The 11,167-nt window shown below is 36.5% G+C and overlaps 2 protein-coding genes across 4 annotated transcripts in view; one reads left to right on the top strand and one right to left on the bottom strand.

Moving 5' to 3' along the window:
• Nucleotides 1–259: 259 nt before the first annotated feature.
• LOC128198224 (elongation of very long chain fatty acids protein 7-like) lies at nt 260–5,782 on the top strand. 2 transcript variants are annotated; one of them, XM_052882423.1, is made up of 5 exons: nt 316–506; nt 1,969–2,159; nt 2,641–2,715; nt 3,700–3,999; nt 5,018–5,782. In XM_052882423.1, exons 1-5 carry the CDS (start codon nt 446–448, stop codon nt 5,237–5,239), a joined length of 849 nt encoding a protein of 282 aa, XP_052738383.1. In that variant the 5' UTR covers nt 316–445; the 3' UTR covers nt 5,240–5,782. The 2 variants fall into 2 exon arrangements, with proteins under 2 accessions (XP_052738384.1, XP_052738383.1); XM_052882424.1 differs by lacking the exon at nt 2,641–2,715 and having other exon boundaries at nt 260–506.
• A 328-nt stretch (nt 5,783–6,110) lies between these two features.
• The window catches only part of LOC112044094 (elongation of very long chain fatty acids protein 7), a 30,418-nt gene continuing 25,361 nt past the window's right edge, over nt 6,111–11,167 (bottom strand). For both annotated transcript variants that reach the window (XM_024079835.2, XM_024079834.2), the window contains exons 3-5: nt 10,455–10,529; nt 8,997–9,293; nt 6,111–6,364 (exon numbers count right to left, since the gene is read on the bottom strand). In XM_024079835.2, the coding sequence (XP_023935603.1) occupies nt 6,140–6,364; nt 8,997–9,293; nt 10,455–10,529 (597 nt within the window). In that variant the 3' untranslated portion in view covers nt 6,111–6,139. The remainder of the gene's footprint in view (nt 6,365–8,996; nt 9,294–10,454; nt 10,530–11,167) is intronic.

Below are 11,167 nucleotides of genomic sequence, written 5' to 3'. Positions count from 1 at the left end.
ATTAGTTTACTGTATTTTTTAAATTTCTTTCTTTTGTTTTAAGTATTTGTTGTCTTCTGTGTGTGTGTGTGTGTGTGTGTGTCCAAATAAAATAATTTTCTATCTTTCTTTCTTATGTACATATAATAATTATCTTTATTTCACTACATTTCCATTGTTAAAATTAGCCTAGTTTTATAGTATTTTCTATTTATAGACATTTCTCTAAAAGTATAAAATATATGAACCAACAATATTGGATTCAGTAATCTTACTCGGTTTAGTCACAGTCAGTATGAATTCCTAAACTAGTATTCAATGATAAATATACTTACATAAGACCTACCTAGATGATTTTCCGTAATTTTCAATCGCTCGTACTAGAGCCACGCATTTTATATCTGTAATTGTAATGTTACACATAAAATGATGTATTTTCAATTGCATTTTTCAATCAAACTTGACCATGGGCGAACTGCTACTAGAATTCAACGAAACAATACAACAATGGAATACAAAACAACAAAGTAAGTCAACGATTGCATAATTATCACAATAATCACAGTATTATTTTACAGAAAAAGAAATATCAGCCTAAATCTTTAAGATTATAGTAAATATCTCAGTCTCAGTGCTTGAAGACGAAAGTCTTCAATCAGTGCGTGTTGCCAGTGATGACCTACGGACCCGAGACTTGGTCGCTGACTATGGGCCTTATTAGAAGGCTCAAAGTCACTCAGCGGGCGATGGAGCGAGCTATGCTTGGAGTTTCTCTGCGTGACCGAATTAGGAATGAGGAGATCCGCAGACAAAGTCACTGGTATAGCTCAGCGAGTCGCGAAGCTGAAGTGGCAATGGGCAGGCCACATAGTTCGAAGAGCCGATGGACGTTGAGGTCCCAAGGTGCTGGAATGGCGACCCCGCTCCGGAAAGCGCAGTGTTGTTAGACCCCCTACTTAATGGACCGAGGATATTAAGCGGGTTGCAGGGAGCCGTTGGATGCTAGCGGCTCGAGACCGTTGTGCATGCAAGAGGCCCATGTCCAGAAGTCTATCGGCACGGAAGGTAGGAAGGTAAGGTAGATAGTAGTAAAATAGTACCAGTTGAGAATACCGAGGCAGATGGACCAAAGAGATTTACCCATCTACTCACCGGATGAAAATTTTATTTTACACGCCCGTGTTTTGTTCGCGTGAAATTTTGTTTCTTACAAATTCCCGATGAACAAAATGAATGATTTTGTCCAGGATAAAAATTATCCGAAATTCTGTTTGCAAGGTCCAATTCATATTATAATGTTACTAGCGGACCCGCTCAAGCTTCGCTTTGACTTACACTACCCTACTCCTACCCCTATCCCTACCCTACCTCTACTCTACCCCTACCCTACAACTACCCTACCCCTACCCTATCCCTATACCATAAACCTACCCTACCACTACCCTACCCTACCCCTACCCTACCCCTACCCCTACCCTACCCCTACCCTACCCCTACCCTACCGCTACCCTACCCCTACCTTATCCCTATTCCATACCCCTACCCTACCACTACCCTACCCTAGGATTTAGGTGTTTGAAAAATAGATGTTGGCCGATTGTCAGATACATGCACAAAAAATTTCATCAAAATCGGTCAAGCCGTTTCGGAGGAGTATGGCAACGAAAACTGTGAAACGAGAATTTTATATATTAGATGTCATATAGGTAAAGTAAAAAAAAAACATCTAAATTATATATTATGCAATATGTAATCAGGTTGAATACTTTTTCTGATCACCATTACTAGGCTACCTCACAGTTATCAAACTCCATGCGTAACTATGGCGTTTGAGGACTATGGCTTTGGGTGATAGCTGGTTTCAAGGGTCCAGAGTAAATGGGACGGTTTCAGCTTTTAAAAATGACAGATGTGGCCATCACAGGCCTAGCTGACAAAATCTTAAATTGAAAGCTAACATAATATTGAATTAATGATTTTTTATTTCAGAAATGGAAGTCCAAGATTGGTTCCTTATAAGGTCTCCATACCCTGTGCCAGTTATACTGATCTCGTATTGGTTATTTGTGCTGAAACTAGGACCCTTGTACATGAAGAGTAAACAACCATTTCACGTCACGAAATGTCTGACGGCATACAATATTTTTCAAGTTTTATTTTCTCTGTATACAACTACCTTGGTAAGTTTTAAAGCGAATTAATTATCTTTAACAACCCATATTTGACTCACTATTGAGCGAGTCTCCTCTTAGAATGAGGAGGGTTAGGCCTACCGCCACGCTGGCCAAATAAAGATTGGCAGACTACACACACACAGACTTAAGAAAATTCTAAGGTATGGAGGTTTCCTCACGATGTTTTTCTTTTACCGTTTGAGACAAGTTACATTTAATTTCTTAAAATGCACACAATTACAGCTCAATAATATTATTTAAGTATGAATAAGTCCCCTGCGGTTAATTAATTCTGTAGATTAAGTCTATATCCGCGTTTTTCCTTTGTGGTGAAAAAGCTAAGCCTTATATTTTTGTTTATTTATTTATGGGTATTACGTCTATTACGTCCTATACCTGTATTGCATTAAGAGCCTTATTTTCTTTAAATATCAATCTATCTATCAATTCGTTAGATATCTATATGTAAATATGATCTATTTTGTAGGCAGTTGATTTTCTACTGACATACAGCCTCTTCCCATCGATATGTCCAGGAGATCCGATAGAATTAAGAGTAGTGGTAAGAATTTGTTTTACATTGTACTTCTCAATATTACTTCCGTTTGTTTTTAATTTTGTCTAACTTCCAGTTAAATAAAACTAAAAACACACAGCTTACAGATATTTTTAAGCTATGCTGTAATGTATATTATACAACATATCGCTGGTTTTTTAACTTAGATGAACAAGCGTAGCCCAGACATATTAGCCCAAAAAGTAACTCTAGAAGAAGAAGGCTATAATGGGGATGATGACTAGGTTTGAATATATTGATTTTTATGATACATTCGGGTAAATAGGGTCATTGTTAACTAATTTATATATAAAAAGCAAAGATTGTCTGGATATTTGCAAAATAAATGAGATTATAAAATTTCAAAATCTAATAAAAATCTTTTATTATGATTAGATGAAAACTCATACAGTTTTAGCTTCTTTACATTAAATGTGACATTTTTTAATATTTGAACTATAAACATAAGCGCACAAATAACAAAGATTAGTTTAGTAACATTAGTTCGTGACATTTTGTATGGGGCGTTTTTCAGGGATCCGCGGCAGCGCCGCAAATCTGACCCTTTAAATCCCTGTAGCTCCGAAAGTAATGATCGCAGATACCCTGTTCCTTTTACACAAATGCTTTACTATTAGCGTACTTTTAATTTGTATACACTTTAAAAAACTGTCATCATCCCTATTTAAATAAACATTACAATTAAATTGTGTAAAATCCTCAACGATCCTTTTCTGTGCAAAATGTGTAGTCAAATTATATATGGTCAAAAATTGTATATTCGTTGTTTTCGAAAAAACATTAGGAAAAAAACGTAGGCTTACAAAAAAATTCCTTTTTTTTACATAACACAATTTTGCTAGAATATCCAAAAAAATATTGCTGAACCACTTTTTACAAAATGAAAATCAAGTTGGGTTAGAACATTATTTTGTTAAATACTTTATACACACTAGAAAATTTACATTAATATGTATCAATTATTTTCAGTTAACAAAAGGTAGTTACACGTACCTTATTGCCAAAATATCTGAATTGGTGGATACAGTTTTCTTCGTTCTGAAGAAGAACTATCATCAGATCACGTTCCTGCATGTCTACCATCACTCCATAAACATCTTTGTGACGTGGATTGCTATCAAGATTGATTCAGTCAACCCAAGTGGAGCATTCTTGGCAGCGGCTAATGGAATAGTGCATATTATAATGTACACGTATTATGGGTTATCGACGTTCCCCAGCATGACAAAACATCTGTGGTGGAAGAAATACATCACTACACTTCAGCTGGTGAGTGTGAACCGAACCATGTCTTTGCTTCTTTCGAACCAGTGATTCTGTAATCACAGATTCTATTACTGGCTCGAAGAACGTAAATCTATTCTGTGTTTGCTCGATATTTAAACAGCTACGTACCACGACACAAGTTGACATTTCGATCCAGACAGACCGAAATCGATATGTCTACAAAATAATCCTAATCGGTTTATCATGGTACATACCCATGAGACTAAAATCCCATGGGAGTCAGACCTTGATGTTTTATAAAGCTGAAACCCATGCTCCTAGCAGATATACGTATGGTAGGGTAGGTGATTTTGGGACTGGGCTTGGTGACTTTAGGGTGTAGTGTAGAAAGGGTGTACTGTGTTAAGGGTCCAAGACCCTCAATCATCCAAGTACAATGTGTGATTTTTGTTATGTTATCCTGAGCGTACAAGAGATCTTGCTTGATCCCAAATGCTAGTCTAGTAGGCGTAGTAGGCTAGTTAGTAGCAGTCCTTCGAAATACGTTAATAACGAATACCTAATACTTTCATACTTTGGGTTTCTAGCAAATGGTTGCCAGAAAACGAAGTGTCTAGTGTCTGAGAATATGGTTTCTCATGATATTATACCGTAGGAAATAAAAAGAACTAGCGCACGCTTTCAACTTTGTCCGCCCTTAGACCTCCTTAATCCGGCCCTCTTGCAAAATGCCGTTCTTAGCGGATGTTTACTAACTGTAAACTACCTCCCTGCTAAATTTTATCTTTTTACGTGAAATGGTTTTCGAGATTTCGCCCTTGAAATCTGCTAGCTTCCAAATCCACCACGGTCTAGACTTCATAGTTGGATACTTGACCAGCACGAACAAACAAACTTATAGCTTTTATTAGGCAGAAGAATAGAATAAAAGGTCTGGTCATCACAGCCTTTTAAACCATTAAAATTAACGTCTTATGTCGATTTATTTGTAGTAGAACTCTTTATATCAGATCTCTTCAGAGAATTACCATCTTACTACAGCACATAATTTTTATTTCAGATACAATTTGGTGTTATTATGTTACACCATTTCGTGTCCTACAAAATCGCAAGATGTGAGGAATTAAATATAGTATTCTTGGCGGTAATATTCCATTTATTCCTCTTCATCTACTTATTCTTGGACTTTTATATAAAAACCTATAAAAAGAATAAAAATCTAAAAAGTGATACAACTAGTAAAACTAAAATTGTTAATAAAGATAATAAAAAACATAAATAAATTTCTGTCTTTTTTATAATAGTTTCATAGGTTCATTTATGTGATTTTAAATATTGAATTTTTGGAAGAGAAACCAATTAAGTACTTTTTTTTTAAATAAAATATATATGAGGTAAGGTGTTACAATTTCCTCGATTAAAGGATTATATGTAGTATTAACATTCATTATTAATGTTATTGTAGAGGGGAAGTATCAGTGTTGGTATAAATAAGAGGGTATTTGATGATTTGAGTTCAGTTGTTTGTTAGGCAGCGTAGACACCGTCGCTTATAGTGATTTTGTGCAATAATGTTTTGTGTTGTAATTATTGTTTATTGCTCGAGGTGTTTCCTCTACCACAGAAGAATTACCATACTTTTGTGGCAGATGAAATAACTGTCGCTGCTACCCGACGTGTCACAAAGGTTAATTTCATTATAAACAAAAGATTTTTCATTACCATTTACCTATATAACATTTTTTCATCACTTTTATAAGACCTTTCTGAGCAAGTAAGTCGAAAATTAATTATATATTTTTACGGTATGGCAAACTTTTACTAAGAGCCGTGATAGCCCAGTGGATATAACTTCTGCCTCCGATTCCGGAGGGTGTGGGTTCGAATCCGGTCCGGGGCATGCACCTCCAACTTTTCAGTTGTGTGCATTTTAAGAAATTAAATATCACGTGTCTCAATCGGTGAAGGAAAACATCGTGAGGAAACCTGCATACCAGAGAATTATCTTAATTATCTGCGTGTGTGAAGTCTGCCAAGCCGCATTGGGCCAGCGTGGTGGACTATTGGCCTTATCCCTCTCATTCTGAGAGGAGACTCGAGCTCAGCAGTGAGCTGAATATGGGTTGATGACGACGAAACTTTTACTAAAAATACAGGAACTTGAAATGAAAGAAACGAAAAATTATTTGCTTTTCATGCTTTTTATATCATGAGTCACATTATTATTATTTATCAATTTCACATTTTTGCCCTTTGATTTCATATAGGCGTTGATGTAAAATTTACCGAACAGGTATATGAATATGATCACATTCGCAACAATAGTTATCAGCAAAGTATTGGATGGCGGACAACCGGAGTACCTCAGGTTGGCCATTGCGTGCAGCAGGATCACGACGAATTGAGTCTGTAACAAAAGTGACAGTGTTCTTATAAAGCTCAGACGAATTATATAGGGATCCGTCTCGCTAGACGTTACCCCGTATAAGATCAATGATCTAATGCGTTTATAAAAATTATTTACAAAAAAATCGTGTGAAGAGCTCCCTAAAATGCCGGTTTGTGTAGACCAATAGCTTAATAAAATGCGCGCGCGTGATAATAATCTGGTTCCGATTTTGTACTACGTACGTTTGGAGCCCTAAATAAAATATAGGTCAAACACTTCCAGTTTAATAAAAAAAGTTACTTTTTTGGTAAGTATATCTAATTTGGTCCCCCACCAAGTGGACTGACGACATCAAGCGAGTCGCAGGGATTCGCTGGATGCAGGTGGCTCAGTATCGTGATGTTTGGAAGTCCTTACAAAAGGCCTATGTCCTGCAGTGGACGTCCATCGGCTGATATGATGATGATGATGATGATATCTAATTTAATTAAATCAAATTTTAAATAAAAACAATATCTAAAGAGAATCGATACTTCAAACAGCAAAACAATCAAGTAATCGAATACTACTTTCTTCTTCAAAGTAGAAAATATTAAAATGTAATTTTTCCTTTTTAGTTTCGTGGGTACGTTAATGTTTGAAGTCGGTTGTATTTTTTTTTTAATAATCATGACAACTACAGTTTCCCTTTTATTAGAGAGAAGGTACATAGCTTATAACCAGCCAGCTTTTGGCTGGTGGGAGGCTTCGGCCGTGGCTAGTTACCACCCTACCGGCAAAGACGTACCGCCAAGCGATTTAGCGTTCCGGTACGATGCCGTGTAGAAACCGAAAGGGGTGTGGATTTTCATCCTCCTTCTAACAAGTTAGCCCTCTTCCATCTTAGATTGCATCATCACTTACCATATTCAGGTGAGGTCAAGGGCTAACTTGTAAAGAATAAAAAAAAAAAACCATCACGCTTCTACAATGTGGGTCGGCGGACGGAATCATTAACAAATCATTGCAATTGTTTGATTCGATAATGTCATTGATCGAAGCCAACAACCGGGACAGGGGCTCAACATGCTCTGCGGTCTGAGAAATTTTAATAATATCATATAGGAAAAAAATCCTCAGTTACTTCTGTTACTACTGTATAACATTCTTAATTCGAACAATTTTTTCTATCTAGGTGAAATAAACGACTTTTGTTTTGACTTTTTTTTTTTGTTTTTCGAGTAGTTTGGTAATTGGAATAATACATTCTGTGAATGTTTAAAAATTCTTGTGCCCCGCTGTCGCCGAATTAACACTAAGTATTATTTCCATCGATATAAATATTTCATACCATAAAACATAAAAGCTAAATTATTTTTTATTTGCCGTCAAGGTTGCTCGCTTGTCTTCAATCTCACCTTAGCCTATAATAGATAACTATCGCATGCTATCTTTGAAGATAATTATTTCCTCTTCTGGTTTCGGACGGGAAAATTACTTATCAGTATTACTTAACAATCTAGCATTGTGTCTTTACTAATAAGGTTATTTTATAAGTTGCATGGCTGATGGAAATCAACGTTGAGGTTTAATTTTGAGCGCATTTGTCTTTGCCAAAACAGTGCGTCATGAAATAAGCGAGAAACGGCGTGGAAAACTGACAAAAAGTTGTTATGTTTCACCAAGATAACTTGCGCCCAAAGTTGCGTTGGTTACTCGTACCATGGAAGATGGAGCACCCACCCTATTCACCGGACCTCGCTCCTAGAGATTTTTATCTCTTTTCGCGGCTAAAGGAGCACTTCAGAAGTCAGACGACTTTTTGTGGGATCACGACAAAGACTTTCTTCTAAAAGGAATTTTATGTTTAGAAAAAAGATAATATGCCAAGTGAATATTCGTAAAAGGTGGTTTCGTTGAAAAATAATTATAGTGCTTTGAAATACCTAATGAAAAAGTTAAGAAACATACTAGTCACCCTTAAAATTTTTGAAAGTTCCCCTCAATTTCTCCTGGATCCCTTCATCAGATCCTGACATGATAGCTATGGGACCACATGGGGGGTATAACCTTTTAAACAAAAAAGAATTTTCCAAATCGGTTCAGACGTCTGAGTAATCGGTGTAAATACATAAAAAGAAAAATAAAAAAAAATACCGATCAAATTGAGAACCTCCTTTTTGTAGTCGGTTAATAAAATAGCATTAATTGACAAAAGATACAGTTATCTTTTGTCAAATGCTATTTTATTTTTCTCTTAGTTAGTCTCACTACTTAATGAACACCGTAGTAACCCTACCGTACCGTAGTAAGAGCTTAACAAGCAATGGTGGGTGACCATACAGTCTGTTCGTCTGTGAACTTTTAAATTGAATAGTTTTATATTAAATCTATTTTATGCCTGTTATTATTATTAGGTATTTAAAAATAAATATTATATTTTTTTTGATCAAAGTTATAAAAAAAAATTTAAAAACCAAAAGCAAACCTCTTAAAAACAAAATAACTCACTTAAACTTAAATATTGAAAAAAAAATACTTCGCTTGCTTAGGCGGTAAAAATATTTTAATGACAATTCTTAGTAAAAATAGACTTTTCTTTTTTACTTAAAAATTAAATTGAGCAAAAATAGCTTTTTCGAGTAATCGTAATAAAAAATCAAAAAATTACCAGTTGCATTTTCGTAATGTACCTCTTCCACCAGAGGTATTTTTCCAATTCGGGAAACGCCGACAAACCATAGTAAGTGTACATAATCACATGCACGAAGGAGTTAAGCGTGCCCAGGAATATGGTGTTGTACGTCGGTTCGTATTTCAGAGTCAGCCAGGTAGACCACATCATCAGCGAGTGATGGTACACGTGGAGGAAGGTGACTTGGTTGTCCTTCTTACGGAGGACAAAGAAAATGGTGTCTAACAACTCGGAGACCTTGGCCAGAAAGTAAAAATAGGTCCTTGATGTTATCTGAAAAGGTAGTGAACAGACAAATGTGAAAAATATTCAAAAGTTGTTTTAGTACTTTGCTTATTTGTCTATATCAATCATCATCATTATCAACCCATATTTGGCTCACTGCTGAGCTCGAGTGTCCTCTCAGAATGAGAGCGGTTATTCCAATAGTCCACCACGCAGACCCAGGCTGAGAATTAAGGAAATTCTCTGGTATACAGGTTTCCTCACGATAGCTTCACAGTTTGAGACACGTGATATTTAATTTCTTAAACCTATACTACTCGTAATATTCTCTATGTACTCGTATATCTAATACTAATAATCTAAAGAGGTAAAGTGGTATTGTAGGGGGTAATCTCTGGATCTACTGTACCGAAATTATTTTACCACTATTGGACGCCTGCGAATTTGCGTCGTTTGCGTGGAATTCAGTTTTTCAGAAATCCCGCGGCAGCCATGCATTTTTACGGGATGAAAAGTAGCCTATGTGTTAATCCAGCGTAAAATCTATTTCTATTCCTGTGCTTTCATCATCATCATCATCATCATCATCATCATATCAGCCGATGGACGTCCACTGCAGGACATAGGCCTTTTGTAGGGACTTCCAAACATCACGATACTAAGCCGCCTGCATCCAGCGAATCCCTGCGACTCGCTTGATGTCGTCAGTCCACCTGGTGGGGGGTCGGCCAACACTGCGCTTACTAGTGCGGGGTCGCCATTCCAGCACTTTGGGACCCCAACGTCCATCGGCTCTTCGAACTATGTGCCTCGCCCATTGCCACTTCAGCTTCGCAACTCGTTGAGCTATGTCGGTGACTTTGGTTCTTCTGCGGATCTCCTCATTTCTGATTCGATCACGCAGAGATACTCCTAACATAGCTCGTTCCATCGCCCGCTGTGTGACTCTGAGCCTTCTTATGAGCCTGTGCTTTCGCCTTTATAATAACAGTGAAACAGCGGAGAAATAATAGTAACTATTTGAATGAGCAATCTAAACTAATATTATAAAGAAGTATGATTTGAGTTTTTTTTTTGTTTGTTACGAATAGGCTGACTGAGTTAAAGTACAAAACAGATTGTTATTTCAAAAGGCGGCATCTGGTTTTCTAATATTTTTACAAAAAGGCGTAGGCCATCAACGATATAGGGGTTAAATCCCACACTTACCAAGTAGCGACTCTCTTTCGTGTCCATGAGGCAAGATGGGCACAACAGTCCGTTGAACCAAATTAAATCTGTACCCTGAAAACCGTAATATGACATTTTTATCATCACAGTACTTTGTTCTGGTTAGTAATAACTTGTAAAATAAATGTATCATGTGAAATTGTCGGAACAGGAAAAGATATCTTTTCCGAAGAGGAAGACACTCCGAGACACGATATCTAGGAATGTGTCGCAAGTGAAATTCACTGCTTCCTTGATGAAGTTTTTAGCCAACATGACTTTGAATCACGAGGTCCTGAATTCGACTCCTGTACCTATACTGGCTATAAAGTACATATTTTTTTTATGAAATATTCAGTATACATTTTCAGTTCAAAATTGGGAAGTTGATGGGTATAACTAGTAGCTCGAAAACCGCCAGTGGGGCCTGTTGAATATCTCTGTGTACCAATCAAATAAAGAGTCACTACGTCGTTTTTCATCGTATTTTCGTTTTTGCAATCATCTAACATCGTCTTTTCAACGAAATGATATACGAGTAGTAGTCATTTAACGTAAAGTGACAGTAGTAAAGTAGTGATAGTAGCAAGCTTTTTACGTATAGTTGTTAAAATAATGTCAGATAATTGCAATAACAAAATACTACTGCGACTTGATGTAAAACGGCGTAGTGTAGGTAATTTTAATGAAATAACTATGTTATTTGATCTCGT

This window comes from Bicyclus anynana, chromosome 7 (genome assembly GCF_947172395.1).
Source record: "Bicyclus anynana chromosome 7, ilBicAnyn1.1, whole genome shotgun sequence".
NCBI classification, from domain to species: domain Eukaryota; kingdom Metazoa; phylum Arthropoda; class Insecta; order Lepidoptera; family Nymphalidae; genus Bicyclus; species Bicyclus anynana.
This window is presented reverse-complemented; position numbering and strand designations above follow the sequence as displayed.